The sequence below is a fragment of the Chiloscyllium plagiosum genome, chromosome 33 (assembly GCF_004010195.1).
Source record: "Chiloscyllium plagiosum isolate BGI_BamShark_2017 chromosome 33, ASM401019v2, whole genome shotgun sequence".
NCBI classification, from domain to species: domain Eukaryota; kingdom Metazoa; phylum Chordata; class Chondrichthyes; order Orectolobiformes; family Hemiscylliidae; genus Chiloscyllium; species Chiloscyllium plagiosum.
Genome location: NC_057742.1, coordinates 6,166,092 through 6,182,221, shown reverse-complemented (window position 1 = coordinate 6,182,221; position 16,130 = coordinate 6,166,092). Strand labels below are relative to the sequence as shown.

General features: G+C 42.8%; 1 protein-coding gene across 5 annotated transcripts in view; it reads right to left on the bottom strand.

Moving 5' to 3' along the window:
• LOC122539772 (protein AF-10-like) overlaps positions 1 to 16,130 on the bottom strand; it is a 184,601-nt gene that overhangs the window by 86,864 nt on the left and 81,607 nt on the right. For 4 of the 5 annotated variants that reach the window (XM_043674818.1, XM_043674817.1, XM_043674820.1 and 1 more), the window contains 2 exons: positions 3,228 to 3,323; positions 613 to 898 (listed from right to left, as the gene is read on the bottom strand). In XM_043674818.1, coding sequence (XP_043530753.1) covers positions 613 to 898; positions 3,228 to 3,323 — 382 coding nt within the window. The remainder of the gene's footprint in view (positions 1 to 612; positions 899 to 3,227; positions 3,324 to 16,130) is intronic. The other variant, XM_043674821.1, reaches the window with a different exon arrangement.

Genomic DNA, 16,130 nt, shown 5'->3' with positions numbered 1-16,130 from the left:
AAAGCATTTGGAGATAAAATAACCTCGACACTGTCAGATTCTTGTCAAAACTCAACTTGGTTCACAAACCTGCTGTCTTTAACAGAACTGGACTTACAGCCAATTCCAAGAAACACACCAACTCTTTGAGGTTTGAGACATCAAAAATTAGATTTTGTGTTAATTGTCCTCAAAAGTGGTCCAGTATGTCAGACTGGTTGCATCCTGCCTATGACTGCAATCAGAACAATTCTGATGGGTAATAAATGCTGGCCATGTTCTGAGAATGAACTTCTCAATAAAAGGGCCCACACTGGAAATAAGAACCTGGGAGACTGCTGATTTTGTTTGACCAAACCAGTGAAGCTGAGCCAATGTGAAGGCTTGCCTTCTTAAATTAAAATTAGCATTCCCACCCCATCCCTCCTCCCCTCTTTCCCCACACTTGCCTCAGCAGACTGGGTCAAAAATTCAGGAAGTCTCCCTTGAGCAATACTGTGGGTGCATCGATACCTCGTGGACTGCAACAGTCTGAGCAAGCTGCCCCGTGCCACCTTCTCAAGATCACTAAATGTCACTTTTGCCAGTGACACTCGCATCCGACAAATTCATGAAAACAAAACCTCAATGTACCTTGCTGAAATGGACTTGCTGATGACACAGTGGAAACACTGGCCAAGCTCTTCCCGCTGCCTGGTTTTCGTCCCCTTTGGCTGGAGCCATGACTAGGAGCCTTCTTCCCTTTGACCTCTGACTTGGTGACCTCTGTCGTCTCCTTCCCACTCACGTGCGGCGCAGATGCTCCCTGGAAATGTTTATTGGTAAAGGGAGCTGTGGGTTGATCCAAACCTCTCAAGGTCCCTGACATGTAGATGCTGCTGCTGCTGCTGCTGCTGCTGCTGCCAGCAGTTGTGCAAGTCTGATAGTTATTAAGTTAGATAAAACAAAAGGGGAAGAAACAACAGCGCAGTAACTTCTCATTAGCTTTTTTTTAAAAAAATAGAAAAGAAAGAATTTAAATCAGAGAATTGGCCTGTAGGGCAGAGAAACAGCTGGAATCATGAAACAGAACAGATGTGCAAGGAACCAGGGCACTTTTAAATTCCAGGGGAAAAAAACTCAACAAAATGTTTAAATAAGGAAGTTTTGATTTACGCCAGCAAGATTAAAGCATTACATGTCAAACAGGTAAGTACCTGATGAGAGAAAGCTGTTGCAGGAGAGTGCTGTAAATGAACTATTTCACAAAGGACCACTTTAAAACTAAACTCTCTATGATTTTTTTTTGTGTGGAGAACTGTGTGCGTTACTTCTGGATCAATTTTATACAGTCATCTAACATACAAGGAGGCCATTTGGCCCATTGTGCCTGTGGTAGTTCTTTATAAGTGTTCCAGCTTCCCTGCTCTTTTCTGTATACAAGTCATCAAATATTTCTCCTTCAGATAGGTGTCCAATTGCTTCTAGAATGTTATCATTAACCTGTTCCTATCTTTCAGACACAGCAACAGAATTGGGGCAAGGATGTGTTGCCCAATTGTTTACCAAGCAGATAGAGCAAGCAAGTCAGAGAGTTGGCACAACAGAGTTGTGCCCTCAGTTCTCTGCTGCAGGGGAAAATTCTAATGCATTAATCCCATTGATTTCTAAACTGACAAATCAACACTTCTACCTACTTTGACTAACTGTAATTGCTTACATCAGCATGAACAGCTCAGGAACAAGCCATTCAATGCAAACTCTCCATATCCCCTTACACTCCACATGAGCCCCCTCCCAGCTACGTTCATCTAACCCCAATCAGCAAAACCTTCTATTCCTTATTCTTCTGTGTACTTGTCTAAGTTCCATTTAAATATTTTAAATGTTCCAAATTCTATCCATGTAATGGGCTTAGGAGTGTCTTTGGAATTCCCAATTGGAAATGGAATCGCTGGTATCTATCAACCTCTCAGTAAAGGCGAGGCTGTGTGGCATGGTGGGTGGACTCCCTATCTCTGAACTACAGACTCTTGGTGGTTCACCGAGTCCCAGCCCAGCATGGATGGCCAAGGATGATGTGTTTGTAACATTAGCTCATCATCCTTTCAACATAAGCCAATGGAAGGCAGTAAGAGCAGGAGAGACTCCTGGTCAGCGATGTGATGGGAGTCTCTACATCACCATGCACAGCTCCAGACTAGAACATTAAGGTAGAAAATGGCATTGCCATAATGACTGAGGCTCCCAGAGAGAGCTCCAACAACCAAAATCTCGATCAAATCAGCCTGCGGATGTTTTAGCAAAGCTCCCACTAACCCTCAGGTAACCCAGAACAAAGGTTTCAAGTTAATTCTACTTGGTCTGTGTGACTCAGTCACATCTCAGCTGGTGCAAATCTTCCAGTGTCAATGTTCATATTGAGTTGCATTCAGTGTACATATTTCAGTATGTAATGTTTGCAGGAAGCACTGTCTAAGCATCATTACGACACTCTCCAATACAACATACAGTAGTTAACATACTCTATTGGACAAACAGCAGAAAGACGTTCTCACTGCAAAAGATTTCAATATAACCGAAGGACAGTTTTGTGCAGTGGGTGCTTGTCTCAGTAAAGCTCGAAGACTTCACCTATTTCACTCTGTATACTGGATGGGCCAAAGTGTATGGAATTACAAACTGGCTGCCGTTTCTATATATTTAGAGTCCTAAAAAAATCTCCTCAGCAGTTCTGAAACAAAATCAGGGACAGCTTAAGGGGTTGTACATTTTCACATGTGAAAAGCAAAATAACCATGAAGGAGAAACGCACTGGGACACAAAGGCACCAGCAGATACCAGTGAACTTTGATGATAAAATTAGAAGGAATGCTTTAATATATGGAATTTGTTATTGCAAGAGGAAAAGGCAGTCACAATATTTGCCCTGAATTAGATAAACACAGAGGAGAATGCTAACATATATTGGCCAAAGGTAAAGAGGAAAATTTGATTGGGGAGCTAGGGCCAACATAGGCAGTGTAGGCCAAATGGCTTCTGTTTATACTGACATTTCAGTCATTCATTCTACAGTGCAACACTGGAACTGCTGTTTGACATTCCTCAGTTTTCAACAGATCAGTTGCAATGAAAAAAAAAATGCAAAGGAAGGTAAAGTTGAGAACGACTGTGCTGATGATCACCAAACCTGCGTATTCTCCTCTGGGAGTACATTAACCTAAAAGGGCCGAGGGGCTGCTTCCTTTGTAACCTCTATCCTCACTCACCTTTTCTGCTGTAACCGTAACCGTGCTAACGACAGTGTTCAACGATTCTGTAGGTTTCTTGAGTTTCTGCTTGGGCCTCTCCCTGTCCTTTCGACTCTGCAAAGTAAGAAATAAAGAAAGTACGTGATTCATTTCGGAAAGCTTACATTGACGCATGGCCTTTAACACAGCAGAGCTCCCCAGGGACCCCACAGGTCGTTGTATTTCTGAGGAAATGAATGGCTTTTATTCCATCCCTTTCTGATGATTCAGGGAGTACACAGAGATCACCATTCCCCCAGCTCTGCTAGATTATTTGATTTTGTTTTGATTCAGTCACAGGATGTGGGTAATCACTCATCTAGGTCATCCTATTGCTCATCCGTAATTGCCAAGAGGGCTGTTATCAGTAAACTACACAGCCATGGAGGTATGTGGAAGCCAGACCAGGCCAAGAACATTAGTGAACCAGATGGGTTTTTCCATCCAACATTAGACTCATAACTCCAGGTTTTTATTTAATACAAATTCCACTATGTTGGGCTTCAAACCCAGATCCCCAGAATATTACCTGGGTCTTTGGATTAATAATCTAGCAATAATACCATTAGGCCATCACCTCCCTGCACGTCTATGTTGATATGCATTAGTGTAGTAGTCAGTGGGTTACAGAAGGCCTCCACAGTTGATAAGAGAAAAGAGAGAGAGAGAAAAAAAAAAATCAGTAAACAGACCAAGTTCCCATGACTGTTACTGAGCCATTGATCTTTTGGAAAATGTCTGAACAATGACATTGGGGGTAGAAATGAATCACATTCGGCTAGTGTCCTCAATACCAAACCCCACATAAAGATGCAAGACAAGTAACCAACAAAAGCTTGGTCAAAGACGTAGGACATAAGGATCATCTTAAAAACAGCCCAATCTTAAAGACACTTCTTTGGAACTGATGTGCTCCCAGTCCTGTCGTCATTTGTATTTAAAATGGCCATCCTCAGTTCTGAAGAAGAGTCATGGAACTTGAAGGCTTCATGCTGATTTTCTCCCCACAGATGGTGTCAAACCTGCTGAGCTTCTCCAGCACTCTCGCTGTTTATCGTAGATTTCGAGCATATGCAGTATTTTCCTTTTGAATTGTTGAGAAGGTGGGAGACAGCAAGTCAGTGGGACTAGACAGGAGTTGGATCTAAGATAGCAATGGTCCCCTTTAGTGCTACAAACTTAGGCTCCAATTCTATTCATTTCAGATTTGGCCAAATCCTGCCAAAACCACTTTTGGGTCCAAATAGTGTCAAAATACAGGGGAAAAATAACTATGGCAGATACTGGGAGTCAAAATTCAAATGATTCAATAAAAACCTTGAATCTAAAAGCTAGTTTAATGACACCCATGTAACTATTGTTGATTTCTAGAAATGTCCATCCGGTTCACTGATGAACGTCAAGGCCACATTTGACGGAAATAGCATCAAGGAACCTGAGCAAAACTGGAGTCAACAGGAATCTCCACTGGATGGGGTAAAACACAGCTCAAAGAGAGTGATAACTTTGGTTTTTGGAGATCAGTCATCTCAGCTCCAGAGCATCTCCTGCAGGAGTTCCTCAGGTGTTCAACTGCTTCCTCAGTGACCTTTCTTCCATCATAAGATCAGAAGGAAGATGTCATTGAAGATTGAATACTGATGAACTGGGCATCGAAGACTCAGATACTGACACAGTCCATGGCAAAGTGCAGCACAACCTGGACAATATTGAGTCTTAGGGTGACAAGTGGAAGTGACATTCATGTCACACAAATGCCAGGCGATGAACATCTCCAAAAATAGAATCTAACTATTGTCCCTTGACATCCAATAGCATTACTATCACTGAATCCCCACTATCAACTGCCTGGGGGTTACTATTGACCAGAAACTGAATCAGATTAGTCATTTAAATACAGAGGCGCCAAGAGCAGGTCAGAGTCTAGGCATCTTGCATAAGTAACTCACCTCCTGACTACCTAAAGACTGTCCACCATCCATAAGTCACAATTCAGGAGTGTGATGGAAACCATTCCTCTTACTTAGATGTGTGTAGCTCAACAACAATCAATAAGCTTGACACCATCCAAGATGAATCAACCAGCTTCACTAACATCATATCCACAGATATCCACACCCTCCACCACGAATGCTAGTAACAGCAACATGTACTACCTACAAGGCTCATGAGATGGGACCTTCCAAACCCACGACAAAGACAGCAGATACATGGAACACTATCACCTGTAAGTTCCTCTCCAAGCCATCATCATCCTGACTTGGAAATATATCCGCCGTCCCTTCACTTTCGCTGGGTCAAAATCCTGGAATTCTCTCCCTAAGGGCATTGTGGGTCTATCTACAGCAGGTGGACTTCAGTGGTTCAAGGCTGCAGCTTATCCCCACCATCTCAAGGACAATTATCTTCATGGAAGGCAATCTGCCATCCTTACCTAGTCTGGCCTGTGTGACTCCAGATTCTCAAATGTGGTTGACTCTGAACTGCCCTCTGAAATGGCCCGGTTCAAGGGTAATTATGGATGGGCAATAAGTACTAGCCCAGCCAGTGATACCCACATCCTATAAACTAATAAAATACTTTAGCCGGGCAGGGAAAGAAAGTGCTGAAAATGTGTTGCTGGAGAAGCGCAGCAGGTCAGGCAGCATCCAGGGAACAGGAGAATCGACGTTTCGGGCATAAGCCCTTCTTCAGGAAAGAAAGTGGAAATGTCTCATGGCTTCAGACTTTTCAGGAAAAGTTAAGGCAAGCCAGGGATCATTCACTGACTGAGCTTCAATTCAAGAGCAAGGGGGAGGTGAAAAATCAACCCAATTTTCTACTCCTGCTCACTGTTCTGATGAGCCCTATCTGTCTGCATTAGGACCATAGCTGTGAAACCATCCTCAGTCAAATAGCCTTCTGTCTGTGGGCTCCTCTTTGAAGAAAGGTTGCTTGTTGGTGGCAGTGCTGATAGAATCCAAACTATCCACAGAAGTAAACGTCAGCCACAATTGGAAGGGAGCGTGGAAATTCAGGGCAATAAACAGAGTCAAAACCATCTGGAGATAAACCCCTTGGAAGCTCACTTAGATAATAATTATTAATTTTTTCTCACATTAATGGCTATATCTTGTGAACACTTCTACATTAAGATTTCAGAGGATCATGTGAATTGTGCAAAAATAATGGTTCTCCTTCTACCACAGAGCAAAATAATGGATTCGTTGACTCATCACTGCAATCAATATCTATCAATGAAACTACAGCCAACCAAGACAAGAGATGAGGAAACCCCCAGTGGTGGAATGCTTTAGGAAATTCTTTACTCAGAGAGAGGTTAGAATAGAGAACTTGCTGTAAAATGGGATTTTATGAGGCTTTAGTGTTATAGATGAACTTATAGGAAGGCAAGCTAAATGTAGGAGGGAGAAAAGGACAAACTGAAAAGGCTGACAGGTTAAGGTGATGAGGGGTGGGAACAGGCTGAGTATGCTGCATAGACAACAATGTAGATCAGTTGGGCTGAACAGTCTGCTTCTGTGTTGTTAACCTGTGACTCAGCGTGAAATATTTTCGCCTGTGAGTCAGAAGATTGCAGGTTCAAGTCCCACTCCACAACGTGAGCTCAAAAATCAAGGTTGATCCTCCAATGCAGCACCGAGGGAATGCTGCACTGCCACAGGTGCTGTCATCCAATGAGACATTAAACAGAGGGTCATTTCTTAGATAGTGATGAAAATTCACATGCTGCTGTTTTGAAGAACAACAGGGGAATGGTCCCTTTTGTCCAACCTCACTAAAAGCATATATAATCCAACAGGGACTACATTTCCAGATGTATTTCATTGGCTGTAAAATGCCTGGAGTTGTCCGGTGGTGCTCAATAAAGGCAATTTTTTTCTTTTAATTCTACTTATTCCTATGAGTTCATTAGTCTGAAGTTACCTGATTTCATCAAGCTTTCTTAACAACTCATTCCTCAAATTACCCACTTTGTGGCCAAAAAAGTACACGGATCATTTGATTGGAATTTGTTGCTTGTGACTCCCTGGTATTCTTGGGGAATGAAACCTCAAACAAAGTCCAGTTGTTTAATTGCTGCTAGTTGGCCAAAAGATGGTAGTATTTTATGAACATGGCACAACAATTTCTGCAAATTAGCTGCTGATTAGTCATTAACTTGCTTCTTTTTAGCTTAATTAATGTTATGAATGCAGAAGAGAGGTGCCTCTCCCATAGCCTGCAGCTCCAAGCTTCCTTCCAGTTGTTCAGTGAATGGTGATGACAACAGCACTGCACAAAGTCCCAAATGGCTGCAGTGATAGATCTGTCTGTTAGAAAAACATCCCAAACCATAATCTGCCTGCATCCCTGCAGGAAGACACTAATCATAGAACCTCCCACCAGACAGCCCAAACCCATCCTCCCGGCCCTCCCAGACCACCAACCCCCAACCAACAAGCCAAACACTGAACTTCAACTCCTCCTCATAATGTGGTGGAGATTGAAAAAGTAAGACTTGCATTTCAATGGCACCTCTCATGTATAGGATGGAACACAGCTGCCAATTTGCCCACAGCAAACTCCCACAAGCTACAATGCAATACATGACCACAGAATCTATATTAGCATTGTGAGATGGGGAAGCAATATTGGCAGGTGACCAGGAAAACCTACCAGGGATTGCCTGTTTAGAACAGTATTATGGGACTGCTTACCTCCACCCAACAGGGAAGAGAATGGGTAGTTAGAGTATCATGTTTCACTGCCAGTGCAGTGCAGTCAATAGGTACACTGGAAGTGCCACACAGGACTCTGGTGTGGGATTTGAATGCAAGATTTTCTGACACAGAGGAGAGAATGTGCTAGCGACACCTGACACCAAATTCTCACCATATTGTTTTGTGAAAGCTAGGTGATGGACTTAAATTCAAATTTTACTCTAGCTCTGTGACACACAGTGTAGCAATCCTGTCAGGACTGCACAAAAAAGAGCCTGTGCTGATAGTTTTGGACTCCACTTTCCTGAAATGTGCTTCCCAGCAACCAAGAAGGGCTGACCCACTTCATCACCTGTGTTGTATACTCTGCACATGTCGAAGAGACTGAAAAATGTGAAACACCAAGTATCTAATTATACATAGCGCGCAGTGAAAATGTTTGACTCTTTGTAAACAGAGTGGAGAGAGCATGTGATTGTTGAGTGAGGCTTGCAACTTGATCATGCAGTAGCAGATAGCAATCTCAAACAAAGCTTCCACCAAAGGCAATTGATGACACACAATTCTTTGGGCTTATTGGGACGACTCACTTACGGAATTGCTGATGTCACCAATGGGCACAACAAACCCCAACAGAAGCCAATGATCCCATAAAGTAAGCTAAATACCTAATTCAGGTGACTGGCTGAGAGCTCACTTGTTATCCTCTACTATCTACTCTTCACCCATAGGGGAGAGTGTGGTAATGGGTTTAGACTAGCTTGTGCTTAGACAGAGCTACAGGCTGATGCTCTGTCACAGACAACTGAACAAAGAACAATACAGCACAGGAACAGGCCCTTCGGCCCTCCGAGCCTGTGCCCACACATTTTGCCCTTCCATACTAAAACTGTTTTCGCTTACAGAATCCATATCCCTCTATTGCCTCCCTACTCATGTATTCGTCCAGGCGCTTCTTGAAGTTGCTATTGTGTCTGCTTCCACCACCACCTCGGGCAGCACTTACCAGACACTCACTATCCTCTGCGTGAAAAATGTGCCTCACACATCTCATTTAAACTAACCCCTGGAACTGTGTTCCCTTTTAATTGACCCCTCCACCTTGTGGAAAAGCTCATACTTCCCACTCTATCCATGCCATTCACAATCTTACAAACTTCTATCATGTCGCCCATCAACAAACCAGTAAAACAAACTCAGTCTATCTGACCTTTCTTCGTAGCTAAAATCCCCCACACCAGGCAACATCCAGGTAGACCTTTTCTATACTGACTCCAAAGCAGCTACATCCTGCTGGTAGAGTACAGAAAGTGAGGACTGCAGATGCTGGAGACCAAAGTTGAAAAATGTGATGCTGGAAAAATACAGCAGGCCAGGCAACATCCGTGGAGCAGGAGAATCGACGTTTCGGGCATAAGCCCTTCTTAAGGAAGAAGGGCTGATGCCCGAAACATCGATTCTCCTGCTCCTCGGATGCTGCCTGGCCTGTGTTTTTCCAGCATCACATTTTTCAACTCTGGTAGAGTGGAGACTCAGTCTTTGAGTATGGTTAAAGGTGCAGCTTGACAGATTCCTGATTACCAATGGCATAAACAGTTACAGGGATGGTTTAAGTAAAAAGGACTGAAGCTTTCAAACAGAGAAACCATATTGAATGGAAGGGCAGACTTGATGGGATGAAAGGCCTGCTCCTGTTCCTAAGTTCCAACCTTCCCAAGTTAGTTTTGGTGATAAATTGGTGGGTCCAATTCTTTCAACACAATCTTCCAATCCTGAAATAGAATATGTGTGATTTGTTGCCATGTTGATTTTGTGATAATCAATACAGAACCTTTGCAACCTTTTTCGTTTCAGCAGGATCACCATCAGTGAGTTACACCTACTATAGCTCTATTCAACAATGTCATTGTCTATCATGAACTTTAACTGGGCCCTCTGGACGGAGACTGTAAGGTTGTTCTTTAATAGTTCAAACATACCCCACAACACCCAAAGACATTTTTCCTGGTCTAATCACACAAATTAATGTATGAGTCGGTGATAGATTTTGTAAGGGACTTTGATATTTTCGGAAGATAAATTGTCATGCTACCTAATGCATTAAGCACTGCCACATTATGCCATCTGATTGCTGGAGGATCAGCTTTTCGATTTCTATACATTCTCCAATCATTTTGAAATTTTTATCCAAATCCTTATTTCTGTCACTATCACAAATATATTTTTCTCCCACTATATTTGCGGCCATTAGATCTTTTTAAAATTATCATGACACGCTTGCTGAATATCCCTCCTGTCAGGAGTACTTTGAATTTCACTGATTTGATAAGGTCAAGTGAACATTACTTTGAATGATCTTCCCAAGACAGGGTAATAACATGAGCAACTTGTCTCCGACAACAAAACTTTGAACTTTGGCCTTTTCAAGGCACTTTTCTGTCCTTACCTGGTCTGACCTACACTAACTCCAGGCCTATAGCAATCTGGTTGGAATTTAAACGCCTACCAAGGTGGCCCAGCAAGAGTAACCAGGGATAGAGAGAAAGCTCTGGCCTTGACAGGAAAGCCTGAAGAAGGGCCTGGGCCCGAAACGTCGAATCTCCTGTTCCCTGGATGCTGCCTGACCTGCTGTGCTGTTCCAGCAATAAAGTTTCAACTTTGATCTCCAGCATCTGCAGACCTCACTTTCAGCAAAGCCCACATCCCATACAGGAACTAAAAAAAACCTGGGCTCACAGTCTACCTTAGCAACCATGGTTCAACAGGCAGCACATGGAGTTAGAGCATTGTAGGTTCAATTCCCAGTCCAGGAGATCAGCATAAAATTCTTGCCTGACACCCTAGGCTGGACACTACAGGACCCTATTGGGTGGTTTCTATTTTTGGGGGGTCGTGTGGTTTCTCTGTAATACACATCAGGTGGCTGGCCTCAGTCACCCACCCATATACAAGTTTACCTGCATAACAGGGTACTGACCCACCTTACATCAAAAAGGCAGAAAGGAGAGGGGCACCATCTTTGGAGAGAAGGGCAAATATATTGCCAATTAGGGAGGCTCCAATAAAACCCCAAACAGAATGACCTTCTTTTCTACCCATTTATATTAAACCCTTCTCCCCCACACCTTCCCTGAGAATCACAAAACACTTGCCCAAAGAGCAAGAACAAGCAAGAAAAAGCAAGAAAACCTTTTGTAACCACAAAATTCAAAAGAAGACACACATCTACGAAACTGGGGGTTTAACAGTGTGCTGAGTTATTGAGAAGCTTTAGGGAAGTGGTAATAATGACGTTTGTAATTACCAGTAATACCCAGATGGTTGAAGATGATAATACCATGAAGCAAGACATTAGGAAACATGTGAAGACGACTCAAGTCCAAGCACAACAGGCAAGAACAACAAAAACTGAAAGAAGCTAATGATTCAGTGGGCGTACTGAAACTGCAACATTTAAAATAGGCCCAAAAACCAAAGTTGTTGGAAAAACTCAGCAGGTCTGGAAGCATCTGTGAAGAGAAATCAGAGTTAACATTTCAGGTCCAGTGACCCTTCCTTGTTTCTGATTTATAACATCTGCAGTTCTTTCAGTTTTTATAGAAAATATGCCATTTAGCCCCAAAATTTAGGTTGTACTCCACCGGGGCCTTCTCCCAACCCTCCATCTCACTTCATCAACTCAACCATTTATAGCTTTCAGTTGGAAGTGGGTACTGCAGATGCTGGAGATTAGAGTCAAGATTAGAGTGGTGCTGGAAAAGCACAGCAGGTCAGGCAGCTTCCAAACAGCAGGAAAATCGACATTTCAGGCAAAAGCCCTTCATCAGGAATCATCTATATCTTTCACCCTCATGCTCCCATAATGACAACTTGCTGTAGAAAGTGCCACGTTTCAACCACTTTGTTTGACGCATAGCCTCATGTGAACTCTCATTCCCAGGTTCTACAAAATTTCTGCTGCGGTTCCAGTTTGATTCCTGACAAAGGCGTTGAAAACTTAAAGACGACAGGCCAACAACTGATCTGATTGTGTGGACAGCTATTTCAGGAAGTGACTGAACATCTGTAATAGGTTATTATCTTTATCTGCAATATTGCATTAAAAACTTGTACTTAAATTATCCAATCTTCAACCACTAGAATCAAAGCAGTATTCCTATGTCGAGTTGCAAACATATTTGAATGCTCATTCACCATTTACTAATTTCCCTGACAGTGAGTACTGACTGTACTCTGGCTCAGTAGGTAACACACATATGCCAAAGTTTGACTGCTGCACGTTCAATTCCCATTTGAGACTGGAATACAAAATCCAAATCAACACATTTACTGTCTATCACCTGACGTGAACCTAAAAGCAGCGTAATCCCTGGAATCTCTCAACTGTTGGGAGTTGCCATCTACAAATCGGAAATGGGGTGGTACTGTAACTCAGTGGTTAGCACTGCTGCCTCACAGTACAAGGGACCCAGGTCTGATTCCACCATTACGTGGGCAACTGCCTGTGTGGAGTTTGCACGTTCTTCCTATGTCATGTGGTTTTCCACTGGGTGCAACAGTTTCCTCTCTCAGTCTAAAGATGAGCAGGTTAGGGGGAGTTGGTCAGGCTAAATTGCTCCATACTGTCCAGGAACGGTTAGCCATGGGAAGTGTAAGGTTACAGGGATAAGGTGCGGGATTGGATCTGGAGGGAATGCAGTTCGGAGGGTTAGTGCAGACCTGATGGGCTGAATGGCCACTATTTGTGATTCTATGAAAACATGGCAGGTCTTCCTCTACTAAGGAACTTAGATGTACTGAGGTCAACTGACATGTTGCTAACCACCGAATTCCCCCCAGCACCAACTTGGATCGGTTGGCTCAATCACAACTCAGTGTTAGATCTATGGATTTCCTGTCCACTGTCTCAGAGGGAACCTCAGAGAACAGCTTTCCCTCAGTACCATAGCCATTCATAATCTCACAGCCACACTGAAAACACAACCATTTCACTCCAAGGTGACAGCCAATTATGTTAATGCACCAACGTGCCCCATAAGAGGGGAACCAGCCAAAAATTGGTGCTAGACCAAAAAGGAGATATAAAGGGAGCTGAGATCATAAACAATGTTGCTATCCACCTGCTCAGGTGGACAGCATTGTGGGACACTTTCTTCTGGTATGCAGCTTTGCAAAGAGGTTCTGGACAAAGATGCAATGGTTTTCGTCAAAGTTATTCTTGAGCAACTCACAGGAGTCTGATCGATGGCTGGTTCCAGGGGGACACCATAAGAGAAATGTCAACTGCACCTGGAGGACCATCAATCCAATCAAAGATGCTCTTTGCTTTACCTGAAACTCGCTGATGTTCCAGTCCGAAGAGTGACCCAGTGTTGAGGACTGGTCCATTCCAAAGTCCAAGAGTGCATGCTGAGGGATGCATTAATGTTAGGGGTAACCATTGGAAAGGCATCATGGGGAAAAGGTCAGTGTCAAAGGCTGCACAGACCTAGTACAACATTTCAGGCATGACTGGTAGGACTTTAGGGAGCCCCCTTATTGTTCCTTCCAAAAACGACAATAGATTGCTTCATCTCCACCCACACATCAGTAGAATGAGTGGGGGGCTAATGTAACATGAACATTAACGCTTTCAGAACCACAGTCTTACACAACAGATTCTGCCTCTTAAAGTTAATTCAGGATTCAGCTAGGTGAAGGAGCAAGGCTCCAGCTGATGGATCAGCACCAAATGATAGTTAGATTGCACAGAAAAATGATCCTCCAGCCCAGGGTTCTAGAATTTCATTCGTAAACCTCACTAACTCTTCTCCTTAAAATGTACCTTTGAACAACGTTTAAATTTTGCCTAACAACGCCCCTTGAAGGGCCTTCTAGTCCATTCAAGGTGCTATATAAATATGGGTTATTGCTGAATGTGATTTACTGTAGAATGGGGGAGGGTAGCAGGGCTCATAAGTGTGCGTCTACTTGGCCAAAAGCAGTTGAACTTCTTGTGTTAATTTTATATCACAATGAACATAAAACCATTGAATTTAAAAACGTTTAGACAGCTGCTGTACATTACCCTGTGTGACAAATTCTATTAACTCTTTGAGTTCTGCCAGACAGTCTCAATTTTTGCAAGCTTCAAAGTGTTCTCCCATATCTTGGAAGTTTTCCGCTCATCCTTTCAATGGTCATTCTTTAAGAGTTTAGAATGAAATGGCAATCTGTGAAACCAGAAAAAACCTTGATGTCTCCAGTTGGGGACCTCATTTCAGATTTCACTTCCAACACTGGAACACTTCCTCAGGACAGCTAGGAGGAGCATCAGTCGAGATTCTATGCTCATGTCTCTGGAGTTGGTTTAGAATCCGGATGCCATGGGACCCCCTGAGCTAAAAATGAGAGCTAAAAGCATTAACCAATTATGCCAAGTCCCAATACAGGGTGCTCACAGTCAGTACAGCTGAAAGAAAACAAATTTCTCAGGTGGTATCAAATATGCACGTGGAACGTTAACTGCGGGTATTTACCATCCTAATGCATACAACCCAACACCTGCCCCCATTCTCCTTTAGAGAATTTTAATTAACCTGTTTCAATATGCTGTAACACACCTCCCTGCTGTCCTAGAAAATTGGCTTTATGCCAAGATTTCTTGAATTTTGCACGTCAGCAAAAATGAGCATGAGGGAAGCTGTGTCTGAGTGTAATCAGACACTTTTTTATATCAAACTTCCTTGCAGATGGGTACACAGTGTAAATGCATTAGAACAAATCAGGGTGCTCCAACTTGGGACAATCTGAGAATAACAGGAACAAACTGAAAAAGCACAACAGTCATTAAATTAGCATCTGAATGTTGACCCGGATGCACAAGATCTCTCAATAATGATCAGAGCACATCTACTGTCCACCCATTACAGCATCAAATCCTCAAAACTTCCTGACGTCTCCTCATTTTGGGAACATAGGGAAGGGAGTAGGCCATTTAGCCATCTTTAAAACTCCGATTTTCTGCTTTTGGGAACAGAGAACCCCCTTATGAGCCCTGCTACCTTCCCTCTTTCTACAGTTAAGTCACATTCAGCAACAACCCATACTTATATACCACTTTGAGTGGAGTAAGCCATTCAGCCCCTCAATCCTTCCTGCCATCCAATTAGATCACGGTTTATCTGCATCTTAATTCACTTCAACTGCCTTGGTTCTTAACCGAGAAAAACACAAGCAAATCACTTTCAGATTTGAGACTTTGCAATGAACCCAACCTTTCAGGGTAGAAGTTCCAGATTTCCACTATCATTTGCCAAGACAAAATGCTTCCAGGCATGACCAACGATGGGGCCTTACTCCATTTTTAAGAAGAAGTTTCCTTTTCGTCCCACCTCTGCACACCAATTCATATGTATATTCTCCTCTTTGAAGAAATATTATCTGCCACTTTTTCTAAACTTAATATGGAAGTGCCGATGTTCACAAATCCCGACAGTACGGAAACAGGCCCTTCAGCCCAACAAGTCCACACCAACCCTCCAAAGAGAATCCCACCCAACTCATTTTCCATTACTCTACATTTACCCCTGTCTAATGCACCTAACCTACAGATCCCTGAACACTACGGGCAACTTGGCATGGCCTATTTACCTATTGGACTGGGGTGGACAAATTTAAAAATCTCACAACACCAGGTTATAGTCCAACAGGTTTATTTGAAAGCCAGTGCTTCCAAACAAACCTGGTGTTGTGTGATTTTTAACCTAAACAGAGTGTGGATCCTTTTATTCCATCACCCTGGTTTTCCACTGCACACATCAGCAGGTTAATCTCACAGAGTTAGCTATGCTAATGCATCTCAATATCACTCCTCCAAGGGGTCTCCTTCCTAGGCTGACCAGCATAAATTTAACAGACTATTTCCCATTTTCCTCCTCAGATACAATTTATTCATAAAATTGGTAAAAACGTTACTGAACATTTCAACTTGAATATTATAGTATTTGCATTAAAATTCAATATACCTCATACAGCAAGTCTACTCAGTATGATTATAATCGCCTTAATATTTACAACATACATTCCATGTCGAGTAAACAACCCAAGGCCAATTACTGAAACTGCAAGTAGGCCAACTTGGAGACACATCGTGTTGTGGTATTTAGACTATACACATTTATACCAGCATTTATGCTTT